This window comes from Anthonomus grandis, chromosome 7 (genome assembly GCF_022605725.1).
Source record: "Anthonomus grandis grandis chromosome 7, icAntGran1.3, whole genome shotgun sequence".
Classification (NCBI taxonomy): Eukaryota; Metazoa; Arthropoda; class Insecta; order Coleoptera; family Curculionidae; genus Anthonomus; species Anthonomus grandis.
Window position 1 is genome coordinate 19,182,481 of NC_065552.1, and position 14,394 is coordinate 19,196,874.

General features: G+C 32.5%; 1 protein-coding gene across 2 annotated transcripts in view; it reads right to left on the reverse strand.

Annotated features, from left to right (window-relative positions):
* LOC126738235 (guanine nucleotide-binding protein subunit beta-1) overlaps positions 1–14,394 on the reverse strand; it is a 54,912-nt gene that overhangs the window by 33,014 nt on the left and 7,504 nt on the right. For both annotated transcript variants that reach the window (XM_050443474.1, XM_050443475.1), the window contains exons 2-3: positions 5,788–5,874; positions 428–637 (exon numbers count right to left, since the gene is read on the reverse strand). In XM_050443474.1, the coding sequence (XP_050299431.1) occupies positions 428–637; positions 5,788–5,844 (267 nt within the window). In that variant the 5' untranslated portion in view covers positions 5,845–5,874. The remainder of the gene's footprint in view (positions 1–427; positions 638–5,787; positions 5,875–14,394) is intronic.

The window sequence follows — 14,394 nt, forward strand, 5'->3', positions numbered from 1 at the left end:
ATATGTCTATAAACGAAAACTGCAAATTCATTAAAAATATGTTCCTCATATTAATCCTTCTGCTCTGATTGATCGTGTTTTATACAAAAAATCCTATATATTATAGAGAAATAATTGTGTAAGTAATTTAATGCATATGCAATGACCTCTCTTCTAGGCATTTAACTATCATTAAATTGATTAAATCTCTTTTTTTCTGTAATGGCTACATAAATAATAAATGTGGCAGGGATACCAGATGTAATGTATGTACCCTCCAAATTGAGAAAAAAATCAACTGTTCTTAAAAATTGTGTGATAACTGCTGCATCTAATTCTCTTAAGCATCACAAGGTGGACTGAATTTTGCAATCATTTCTTACGGTAGCACTATATTATTAGTTATTTCAAGCCACTATTGGCTTGTAGCAACAAAATGTACGCATACCTTATTGGTGGTATGACTATCCCATACGATAAGCTTGCCGTCCTGAGAGGCGGAGACTAGATTCCGGCTGTCAGAGCCCCAGTGCATTGCGTAGATCTTCGCCAAGTGCCCGCGGAGGGTTCGTCGGGTGCGCATCTGAACTCGCCCGATCGGTTCCAGGGTCGCGGTGGCGGCCGCCAGGTTCGTGTCTGCGGCCGCTTTGCGAGCATCCTAAATTAAACGACAATGATAAAAACAGGATTTTTCCTATTTAACCCTATGCAACTAATTGAAACCCATTTCAAAGAAGTGACTTATCTTCCGTAGAGGTTATTTCAGCATCTCTGTATATTATCTATTTATTTATTTATTTAGGAGCAGAGTGTCCATCTCAAAGTCTCCTTATACTGTAATTACAACAAAAGAAGATACAAAACTTTTAAAATATATTATAAATGCCAAAACTAGTAGGGGTCTAAGTAAGCATACTAGGTAAACAATAAAAAGCATATAAATATTCAAAAACTCAATATGACATGATAAAAAGTAAACTAAAAAAAAATTTAAATAGACTAATATAAATCAAATATCATATTAAAGAGCATATCCATGGGAATATTAAGATTAAAACTCACATATCTTAAGAACTGATGTTGAACTCATTCTAAGGAGTTAATATACACAGCTTAGCATTAATAGCAAATATGGGATACACACAAGACAGCTAAATTCTAAATGTGATCTTACTAATAAAGAAACATACAGTCTACAGCGCCAATAGATTATTAAAGTCGTTAGTGTTTCTTTTTATGAATCCCAAGATTTTGAATGCCTTATTGCTAACTCTATAATTGAATTATTAAGATGGTAAATATTCACAATAGGGTTTTTTTCCTACTAAATTGGATGTACATAATAAGAAGTCCAGGTGCAAGGTGCCCTCCCTGAGGTGCGCCTGCTGATGGGAGGATCTCTTTTGAACAAGCAGCTCCTGTTTTTGACACACAAAATATGAACAAAACCACTTGAGCACTGCACCCGTTCCTTAACCAGAAAGTTTGGCGACAAAAAGTGCATGACTCACCATGTTAAAGCCTTGAATGTTGAAAATAAATACTGCGCAAACGCAATACCCTCTGCATCAGAGTTGGTGGTTGCATCATATGCCATAGTTTTTTTTGGCATGGGACTTTTTTTTCCATTCAACCAATCACATTTTTCTTATATCTATTACATCACAAACACAAACTTAAAACTAAGACAGACACTTACACACGCCCATGCCAACTATGGGACTCGAACCCATGGCCACACGACTGCTAGACAGTAACGTCCCCACCACGCTGCCGGGGCCGGCAAATTTGCCATAGTGGAAGGTAAAATCTTTGCTATAAGTTTTAATAGTTGAGTAGATATATTTCCAAAGAATTTTAAGATTCTTTAAGTTTTCATTTTCGTCTTATTTATATAGCGTCATACTTTCTAATATGGCAATTGAAAATTAATTAATCAAGTGCTTTTAGAATCCAGTCCCTTGTTAGGAAATAAGAGTTCAAAATGGTAATCAATCTAAGAATAGTAAAAGAAGAGCAGATTGGATCCAGTAAGTAAGCAATGTAAAGCTGAAGTTATCCAACTATTTCTATAAAGATAAAAATGAAAAATATATTTGTTGTGTTAGTTCCATTTCAAATCCATTACAAATGCAGTCCAATAAAAGGTAAATTTCTCATCAATAGGTTGGTTGAGTCTGAACTGTCATATACTATAGTAATTCACTGAAAAATATACGTTAAAAGAAAGATGTTACACGATAAATCACGATCTTCTGTGGTGGACTTTTATTTGTAAATAAAATACTAAAAAATATAAAAATTGTAGGCTTTCCCAGATGACTTATGACTCTTCTGGAGCAACACATATTTCACTTGCACTAATATGCTATCATCAAAACAAGAGTACTATTATTTTAATCCTATTATGAAATGGGGAATCCGATCACATATCAAGAGTTAGAAGAAAGAGAATTACATATAAGTAGAAAGTAGAACGCAGAATTTCAAATAATTTGAGCGGCAATGACTTATAAACGAGTAATTACTTATAGGAAATTACTATTTAAGCATTCAAATGTTTACTTGTCGTAGATAACTCTCTTATATCATTTTCACCCACAAAAAAGAGTTCAGATAGGGAAAACCTGACAATTTTTCCACCTGACGGCGAATTTTATTTTTGTTTAAGCTGGCGCTGAATATTTCCTGAATTTGTCTGTATATATGATTAAAATAACTGTCGAACGTCATCGGTAAACACTCTACATATGTTTGATTTAGTTACACTATTTAAAAATAGTAACATCAATCAAAATGTATTTTTTCATAATTATCTTGTGGACATGCTTTTTGCAAACATGTTGTTCAACTTAGTTCTGAATGATTCATAAAAAAAGAATGATTTAAATACTATAACGAGTTGAAAATTAATAATGTAATTTTACTATACCCTAAAGTAAACAGTAGGATGGTAGAATATTATAGGTTATGAATAAAATGTCGCTCAAAAAATATGATATATTCTAGAACAGTTCTAAATCTCATATATTTCTGCCTGGGCCGGCAGAATTTAGGGGCGTAAATTATGGAAAAATTATATATTTTTTTGCATTAAGAATTTAAACTATTTATATTTCATACTGTAGTGCTGAAAGATCATATTCTGCCTTGAAACGTGTTTAAAACTATCATCGATCTTCATTGCGGAAAGACAAGTTAAATGCTCTTGTGTTATTGACAGTGGCCAGATTATGAAGTCCGTGATTTTCTGTGATGTTGGAAAAAGCAATTATTGACTTAACTGCATATAATAATTTGAATAAAATAAATGAGATTCAGAGCATTGTTTTTTTTTATTAATGTTTGTAATCCTCTTAAAATAATCAACAATAATATTGATTAAGCACTCACAAAAAAAAAATATGGAAATCGCATTTTTTGTTAAAATAAGGGCGGCGAGTTTCAAATTGCCTAGGGGCGGCAAAAGTTCAAATCCGCCACTGGTTCTGATAAAATATAGTTCGAAGCCACTAACTTGTTGTTAATGGTTCTGCTTAGGGTAAAGTGCTATAATTTTTCTAGCCCCAAAGTCTACTGAAAATGTTTCCTTTCCTAAGGGGTACTAAGACTAATGATTTAACCCATAATATACCATTTTAACCATAAAGTGAATGAGAGTATGTGGATTTGCAATAAACATTATATGTTATCAGTTTTGTAAATCCATTTTCAATCGTGACCAACAATTTCCTATCTGCTTTTTAAGAAAATCTTATCTATTGCTAAGGTTATTCCTATGAAATGTGAACTTAGAATAGAATTTATTGCAAACATTGTATCTAAATCGGTATATCCTTAAGTGTTAGATACTAATTCAGGATATCTCCTAAACCTAGAAACAAAATTATCAAATAACTATGTAGATCTACATGAATATATGATTTTTGGCTAAAAATTGAAAGTCTAAGTAATAAATAAATATAAATATATTATTAATATACTTGAAATATATTTTAAGTATCCTTTCAAGTATAAAGTCCAGCGCCACGATATATTAGAATGGTCACCCGTCAAAACACCAGCATTTTACTTGTCAAACAATGTAAATAGAAGGTGGATGACATTGTTTGTCAGGTGGAATGCTGGTGTTTTGACGGGTGACCATTCTAATATATCGTTTCACTGGACTTTACCTTAAATCACTAGAAATTTTGGGTATTTAAGACGTCAGAATATCGATACTCTCACTACTAGTACTATATTTATAGTATATATCGCTACCTTCTGGAAATACCGTCACGAATCCGATTTTTTTTTACGAAAAATGTAAATAAAGTATTTTTTTTTTCAAAAAAAAAATCTTCAGGAATAGTGCGCTCTTCCTTGTAAAAATAAATTATTTGTTTACTTTGTGTTGAAATTTTTTTATTTAGGACGTTTTTACTGTTATGACGTTCTTTCTTGAATAAAAATCCGGTTTTGTTTGTATAAAATGTTATGAAACAAGTTAAATAAAATCTCAAACAGTCCAAATCAGTCAATCAGCAATCAACAAATCCAGTCTCTTTCATTAAAGATATTTTGATAATCAAAATAATCCTAAAACTTATTTAATTTTTTCAAAATTCAAAAGTTTTAAGTGATACAATGTGATCGCACTTATAATGTTTGCTGTCCGCTTGTTACTTTTTTTACAGTCTTTATTATGCAGTTACTAGAGAAAAACATAATACCTGACTTTTATAATAGTTTCTACCAAAATTTATTTAAATAGATCATAGATTTTGACTGTTTTGTATTGTTAGATGTTTTTACTTAAGAGTTAAACAGAACTTAAGAAACTAACTATGTATAAGAGTTAAGTTTTTTTTAATACGTTTTAAAAATACGTTTTTGAGTTTGTAACCTAGGTTTAATCTAGACTAGTAAGTATACGTTATCAAAATATTTTTGCATTGATAGAGAGGAAGTTTTTATAACTTAAGAAGATACCAAAAAATTTAGTTTATTTTTTTAAATACGTCTTAAAGATACATTCCTTTTTCTTTAAATACATTTGTATTGATGTACCTAAGTGTAATCTAGTATTATAAGAGTTCATTACTATAATTTTTTGAAATATGTTACCAAAAATGTGATTTAGCGATGTCATAGTAGATAATAAACAAGTTTTATTTACATGAATTGAACTTTAATTAACTCAAATAAAATAAAAAAATCTCATTTTTTCAATAAAGACTGTCACATTTAACTGTATTTTTTGTTTGATGACCCGGCAAAAAAATTACAATCAAAAAATATACTCCACAAGGGTCTTTAATAATACAAAAAAAAATTAAATATATTTTTCAAAAAGCATTGTAGCCCTATGAAATAAATATTGGATATTTTAAACACCTCTACTGAAAAATAGCAATTTTCGAGTTGTGATGGTCTTCCTGGAAGGTAGCGATATATCAATAGTACTATATAACTGACAAAACTCATTCACATATTAAAGTTCTGTTTAATTTAGTCAGATTGTGCGGTTTTATCATAAATGAAAGCCAAACTTTCTATAAACATGTTATTAAAGATTATTTCCAGCTTTCTGCTTCCCTCCCTAAATCAATAAGCTGCTATTAAAGTTATTAAAATTATTAACCAAGAGTAATAATTTGTTTCAAAGTGTCCATAGAATGATTATGCAAATGCCTGCCACTTGAGGCATTGCATAACATTCATATGCATATTTTAAAGCTTTTATATGTCATACCTCAATAGAATTGAAATAAAAAAAATTAGTTATTATCAGTTAACTAAGTTAATAAGTAAACTTATTCTTACCCTGATGGCATTTTTAAGTGTTTCCGCTTCCTGTCTCAAACTATCCAATTCGTTCATACTGCTTGCGGACCTCTATGAACAAAAAACCTAAAAAAGAAATATTGTCAAAGAACCAGAAATAATTACAAATCATAGACCTTAAATCCAATATCCTCTACTAAGGGCTACGGTTCTACTTTTACCTAGGAATTATTTCATCTTTACCAACAAACTTACAAAAATAAATGTTTCACTTGCATGGGCTCATAATAAACTGTGTAAAACAAGTGAGCAATGGACTCCTTAAAACTGTGGAGCAGCTGATGTGAAAATCATTCAGAAATGGCAGGTGGGCTTTACTAGGGGGTTCTATATAACCAGCCACATGTAGCAAAATTGATGCACATGATTCAAAATGTGACTGCTGTCTGAGATTTTAATACAGTAATCTTAGCATACAGTAATCTTAGGGAAAGGTGTTTGCAGATTCTGTAAAAGTTGACTTAAAGAGCTAAGGGCAGGTTAAAAAAAAATTTGAACTTGTTATAGCAGAATTGGTCAAATTGTCTTAATTTCAATTGTACAACCAATGATCGCCCATTATTTAGGAAGGAAAACATTCTTAGAGTGACTGACGTTCACATTTTCGGAAGGTTCAGCCCTTTTATTTAAAAACTGAGTAGATTTGTGTCATGGACTAGATATTTGACACACCAAGTAAATAATTTAATCCCTTTCTCTTATTTTAATAATTAACTCTCTTTTCCTAGAAGTACTATTACTAAGAAATCAATATTTTAAAAGGGTGTCAAAATATTTATAATCATTTACCAAGCGAGATTAAAAAGGCGATGTCACTCAAATGTTTTAGAGATCAGTTGAGGCAGTTTTTGATGAAAAAAACTTTTTATAGCATTACAGAATTTTATGAATCATGAGTTTTTTCTTTTGAGTTTTTGCAGATGTTATGCTATGCGTATAAATCCATATATACAGGGTGCCTCCGATTAAGTCGGTACTATTAGTATATAGCCTAAACCGAAAAAATAGTGACAGAGCGCTAGAAAAGTATCGCCGGAGATTCCAGACTCGTAACTTGCCAAACCGAAGATACTTTTTAATTCTCTACAGAAAATTTGTAAACGAATAAACTTTCTTATTAAAAAAATAATCTAATTCTAACCGGTTACTAAATTGGTTTAAGATATTTGATGCCTTTTTCGTTATTGTTGGCTGAGAATCGTGATATTTGCTACCTGATTACTTATTAATTAAAAATTTCAAACTGAGAAAATAGAAATATAATTTAACTATGAAATTCATTTATTCATTTCATCCATTCATTTATAAGAATTAATTAAGAATTTAAACCAATGTCAGTCTATTTGACCTGCCCATGTGAAGCCCTTGTGAAGATAGCAAAATGCCGCCTCGTGGGTTTGCGCCACTGGTTTAAAAAGGGCGGTAAAAACCAAAAACCTATGTTGTTCATAAGGTCAAACAAAAGAATTCAATTTATCAAAAATCGTAATTTTAATCAGCTTTACGGTTAATTAACATTTATTTACAAGAATCTAATACTAAGACCTTGGAAACATTTCTAAGCTATTACATGTTGTACATTGCCAATATTCGTACCTTTTTTTGTGAACCGTAATTTATTATTTAAGTATATTGAGAAAAATGGCCAAGGAAGAACAATTAAATACCTAAAGACATCGATTACGGATGACTTCTATCGCATATGGTACACAATAGGAGTACAAGTGTGAATTCAATATAATTCATAATAAATTTCAAGAAAATATCCTTTTTACGATTGCCAATACGATTAGGTAGTCTGTTCTTTTAGGCTATATAAAAAAAGAAAGATAAGTTGATAAGAACCTTTCAAGAGATAATGTTATTAACAAATGGGAAAATTTTCTTACATAGGGAATGAATTGAGTACCGCCAAGCGGAATGAGTTATGGCCAATATCACAACTGCTCGACAGCAACAAACGTTACGCCACACCCAATTAAGAAAATTAAAATTCAAATTCCACATAGCATGGTAAATTAACCTTAAATACCTTAATTTTGCTCTGATTATTATGCATACCCATAGAAGCTTACCAACTGACTCAAGCCAACTAACAAGGTAAGTAACTCTCAAAATGGCTGGTTAAAAGAGACAAATCCAAAAAATTGAAATTCGGAGTATGCGATCGACAACCACGATCGCTGAAAATTTGGTGTCGTTTAATTTTGTGGCCAGATTGTACTGTACATTTATAGGTAATTCACTAGATGATTTGAATTTTATGTAAAATACTTGTAACTCTTCATTTTAATTGTACATTACATTATCTTTTTTAGAATTAGAATCTACTTGTATTATAGAATTGATGATTTATTTATTATAATATATATTATATATAATATTCAATTAATAAAACTAAAACTTTAAACGTAACATAATCTCAAAAGGTTCAGAAGATACATATTTATAGACCTCTCTAAATATTGTGTCAGTATCACAAATTGTTTAAAGAAAAACATGATTTTTACTTCTTTTTCTTCGTCGCTACAGTCCTTAAAGCTATGCCCATCAGGTAAATATAATAGCGATGTTTGTTACTGTAAATCTTTACAAGAACAGACAGTTTCTTGATAGTCAGAAATATGAAAATTAGTTTTTCTATTCTTATAAAATCCACATAATGCTGCTTAAGAGAATCTGTGGAGCAAACTGTTCTCTTAATTACTGAACACATATTTTTTTCTACTATAAATTTGTATTTATTACAATTAATTAATCATATATTGAGTGTTGGTATGAAGTTTACATAAACAGGTATCTCTTCCATCAATTAAGTGAGATTTTATGTAAAATCGCTTGGATATTCTCTTGATTTAAAAAGCTGTTTCAGTGCGCCTAGCAGAAATCTTTTTTTTATTTTTTAGTTTTTCTGTAGGTTTCTTGTTTACCAGCAGTAGCTCTGGAAGCGTCATTCCTATTAAAATATAAATGAATTCTTTGGACAAGAACTGATTGCTTTACTATATTTTTTTCGTCTTAATTGTATGATTCCTAAACATTCTTTGATTTGACTATTTTACTTTTCTTTCTTGAATGGTTTTGTTTCTTTATCAAATATACTTTGAATTTGATGTTTATTTCTAAGGGTCTTCATTTAACTATAGTCATCTTTTAAAGCGTTTGATAAGACTGTATATGTTTCTTGGTTATCTTCCTATAAACGGAATCGCTTGTCTGTTGATACCGTTTTGTATTTTTGGCATTGTTTTCTTAACTCTTCTTTCTAACTTTTATATACACTTTTATATACAGCAGATCTCTCTTCTTACTTGCTTTCTTCCCCGAATCCGATCTGAATTGGGCATGGAAGGAGGAGTGTGTTCAGGAGTCTCTTGAGCGATATGTTGTAACTCTTTATGCTGATCCCTTCGTTTTTATTCGCAATTTTCTACCACCATTTGTCATTTCAGTGCTATGCCTCTATCATGTCTTTAACCAACTTTTTTTTTTAATGGAATCTCAAACGATGCCTTTTTTAGTTCGGCATCCTTTTCTGGATCTTGTTGAAATTTCGCTCTATATCGTCTCTATTTTTCTGCCGGAGTCAACGCCATGTGTTATTATTTTCCCAAGCTGAAAATAAAACTGTCACATTTTGTGTTTTATTGCGCAAAATAAATATATTTACATTTTATATATATACAGAGTGTTCATTTGAAAACTTCCCACCACGGATTTATCGAAAACCACTGTTTAAAAAAAAACGCCGAAATACGTCACAAGGTTTGTCAAGGGGGACAACTTTGTAACCTAAAATTACTTCACCCCCTTTCACCCATTGCCCCCCAGGGTCATCCCCTTAAAAATTTTAAATGGCAAGGGGTATCGAGTAATAACTTCTTTTAAAGGTCTTTCGAAGACTTTTATTTTGACGTTTGATTTTTTTAGATCGGTCGATTTGTTTTCGAGAAAATTAGAAAAATCTTTGTTTATCTTAATTTGTTCAGAACACAAAAACATGAAAATATCAGTTTTTATTTCAATAAGTATTCAAAATGTTGCCCGTTTTTGGCCGAACAATGATATAGGCGATGTTCAAATTCCTGACGGATATTTTCAAAATCATGTTGTGGGATATCATGGCAGCTGTCGATGATGCGTTGACGCATATAAGTTCATCCAAACTTTCAGGTTGGGGAGTAAACACAATAAATTTCAAATGACCCCATAGAAAAAAGTCTAACGGCGTTATATCAGGAGATCTAGCAGGCCATTCTATAGGCCCCCTTCGCCCTATCCATTTATCTGGAAACTCGTCTTCTAGCCATTGCCGAACGGGAAGAACATAGTGAGGAGGAGCGCCGTCTTGCTGGAAATATATTTCAGCCTCATCAAGTATAGGGTTTTCACATCATCGATTTGGTTTTCAATGGATTCAGTGATAAGCGGATTGATGGTATTTTCCAACATATCCAAATAAATGTCTCCATTTAAATTTCCGTTAATAAATAATGGCCCAATCACTTTATTTCCTAAAATGCCTGCCCATACATTAATTTTTTGAGGGTACTGGGTATGCCCTTCTACAAATGCATGAGGATTTTCATTACTCCAATATCTACAGTTATGCTTATTAACAAATCCATTTAGATAAAATGTGCATTCATCGCTGAAGCAGATATTCTTTACATGAATAGTATTATCACTAATCGCTTCAGTCATTTTTTCACAAAACTCAACTCGCCTATCGAAATCGTCTTCGGGTAACTCTTGCAATATTTTCATTTCGAATGAAATTTATTAAGTTTGGTAACTGTGTGAACAGAGCCTAATGAAATACCAATGGCAGCAATAATTTTGCGTAATGAAGTATTAGGATTTATTCCAAAATGACCCAAAACTTCAACTTGAGCGGCTTCATCCAAAATTCGCCGATGATCACGTTTTTTATTTGCAACAGATCCAGTTTCAGTAAACTTAGTAACAAGGTTCAAAACATACAGGACAAAAAAAAACCTATGCGAAGTTATCTTCTCCGGATGTCTGGCGTTAAACGTGACGGCAGTTTGTCGAGCACATTGATTTTGGGCACCATAAATTAGAATAATTTCCACTCTTTCAGCTAGTGTGTAAACCATTTTGGAAGTAAAATCTTCAATTCAACAAATAAATTTTAACTATTCTAAGACTGTCACAAATGTAACTGACGGCAAAATAAATTATTTATTTTCCTTAGCAACTATAAATAACTAAGCAGGTATAACAATAAATACAGTTCGCCCAGGATATCTGTGTTGATGAAAAGAATGCGAAAAAAAATTCAGGTTGTTATTTAGTTTTTTCCACGTCTAATCTTCGGAATTGCTGTTTATGTTGGTAGTTTCCGTTTTAAATTATAAACGAATTGTAGATTTGGCAAACCCTAACGGGCAACATTTTGGACACTTATTGACATAAAAACTGATATTTTCATGATTTTCTTTTCTATCTGAACAAATTAAGATAAACAAAGATTTTTCTCATTTTCTCGAAAACGAATCGACCTATTTGAAAAAACCAAACGTCAAAATAAAAGGCTTCGAAAGACCTTTTAAACAAGCTATTACTCGATACCCCTTGCTGTTTAAAATTTTTAAGGGGATGACCCTGGGGGGGCAGAGGGTGAAAGGGGGTTAAAATACTTCATACCTAAAATTACTTCAGGTTAGAAAGTTGTCAAGTCGTTTTTCGGTGTTTTTTTTTAAACAGTGGTTTTCGATAAATCCGTGGTGGGAAGTTTTCAAATGAACACCCTATATATATATATATATATATATATATTTGGACATGATACAGAAAATCTGCACTATGTTACCGATACTACTACTGCGTTACCCTTCGGCAGTAACGCAGAGGAAATTTTTGATTGGATTTGGGTGTCAGTGTATAGGGTGTTACTACTGTACTACTGGCTGTACTACTTAATAAACATAATTACACAAAAATTTTAAATAAAATAAGAAATATTTACCTGAATTTGGCGGTAACACAAGCAATTAACACATGCATCCAATTTAAATGATTTCAGAATACTGATAATGTTCGTTCTTGTAAGGAATAAAAGCAGTGGGGATTAAATGCATGTGTAGTCTCATGTAAGATAGACTGGCACAAAATATTTATTTTCACTAGATTCTGTTAGAGTCCATAAAATGAGAGAATATGCCGGTGACGTCAGACTTCGCGCATCTAAGCTGGCTATCGTTAAGCGTAGAAGCGTAGAATTCTAGCAGATGTGAAAGAGAGAGATGCATGTATTCACGGTCAAGTAAACCTAATCAGGGAAATATGGGGCCTCCCCTTTATTGATTTTTTGGTTTAAAGTGGGTTTGTGCGCATTTTACGTCACCGGCATATTCTCTCATTTTATGGACTCTAGTAAGGCAGTAGAGTAATGCAGAGCTTTATCATTATTAACTGCGTCATGCGTTATGACAAAAAAACAATACTGCAATTAAAAATATTTATGAAGACTTTAAAGTGATATGGAAATTATAATAGAACTAATTACAAAAACCAATACTTAACTAAATGGTATTTAAAAATTAAGCTTAAAAATGTATATTTAACGATGGGGGCCACCTTATAGACATTATAGCATATTGGGCATCCAGAATCTCCCTACTTTCAGAAAGGATGGTTTGCAGACTTCTTATGATACAACCAAAAGCAACCTGGCTAATTTCGCGCGACTTGACAACATCTGTAAATCTGAGAGGAGGCTGCGACCTATACTTGATTTGCGGCTCAACTCACTGAAGGGGCCAGTAGAATCATTGGAGTCCCACAAATCTATGACATCTAAAACACCAACTCCAGCAGCTGAGTTGAAACCAGCTCCACAGTGTGTGAATCGAATGGTAATGTTGCCAAGCTTACCGCCAACCTAACCAGCGAGCGGTACTGAAGGTGACTCCTATGCTACCACCCATAAGCCATTACAATCCAATGCTAATAATAACAAAAGCACTACAACTCGATCCTGGATCTTTCTCTCTGGGTTGTCTATATGGATACCTCTGTTAGCCCATGTAGATACACGTAGTTTTTCCGGTTGTGTATGTGAGAATTGCGCCACGTCTAACAACCAGGTAAAGTCTTTTAAAATTGGTGTTCACCCAAATATACTACAGCAAGTTCTGGATTCTCAGACATAGCCCAGTGGAGTGATTATTAATAAGTTTTTAAACCAGAGCGCAGGCGTCAATATTTCTACAAGAAAAGGGAAACAACACAAAATAATCTTAATAATACTTTATTGCACCTTAATATTCAATCCTTGTGTTCCAAAATACCACAGTTGGAGGCATTCCTCAAATCCAATTTAATAATTGACATACTCTATCTTAATGAACACTGGCTGTCTGATGCAGAGATAAGTTTTACACATATTCATGCCTTTATTCTTATCTCAAAATTTTGCAGGACAGGCAAGACTAATGGTGAGTGTGCATCTTTGGTGAGATCTTTATGTATACAATTTACAGATCTCCATCTGGCAATTTTAACTATTTTTTGGGTTTACTTGAAGGTTTTCTGGAAGGCTTAACCATTAATTAAAAATATGTCATCACTGGTGACTTTAATGTTAGGTTTAATTTTGACTGAAGGGTCTCAGAGGGTTGTTGACCTCTTTCCTTGTTTTGGACTACATCCTGAAGTAAATGGTGCGACAAGGGGGGTTAATTGTATGGAAAAGGTCTTCATAAATAATTCTATCCAGAATTATAATGTGAAAATATGTGACATCTCCTTATCAGATCATTTACGATTTGGTTTTTAATTCGGAGAGGGGCGCCACAGACTGGGTAAGGCTGCTCATATTTATTATAGACCCATCACAGATTGAAGCGATTGAAGCAACAGATTGATGACAATGTGAACTTGTGTTTTAATTGCTTTGTCGACTCCATTATTGTTGCATACATCAACTATTCCCCATTGAAATCCAAGTGTTAGTACTGCCAAACGCTCAGCGGCATCAAAATGGTTTGAGGATCCTCTCAGAGATATGACGGACATGCTTTGTTTCTTGAGACAGGTTAACACACTTCGCCCAAACGTAGTTACTTCGGAAAATGTTCGCACTTACCGAAGTAGATATCGTAGGGAAATTCAAGTTAAAAAGATTGATTTGAATGATAAATTTATCAATTGGGCAAGAAATTGGTTTTAAGCTATGTGGAAAGTGATAAAATCGCTTAACTCTAATGTTAAAGAAACCTAGTCTGGCCAAATCAATGCCTGCCTCTTTAATGAATCATTATTATGGTAATGTTCCTACTAAACTGAAAGAGTCGCTTCCCTCGGCTCATAACAATCCTTCGGATTATTGGACATGCAGTTGTGGACCAGGATTTTCTTCTACTGAGGTGAGCCATGATTAAGTTCGTCAGGTGATTGATGTTCTAAAAATAGTAAAAGTACAGCTCCTTTTGAACTACTAGGAAACAAACGAACTTTTGAACACTAGACTTATAAAAACCATAAAAAACTTGATTATAGTATCACTAACCAACTTAATCAATTTGGCAATTTCATCAGTTTTTCCTAATTGGCTTAAAA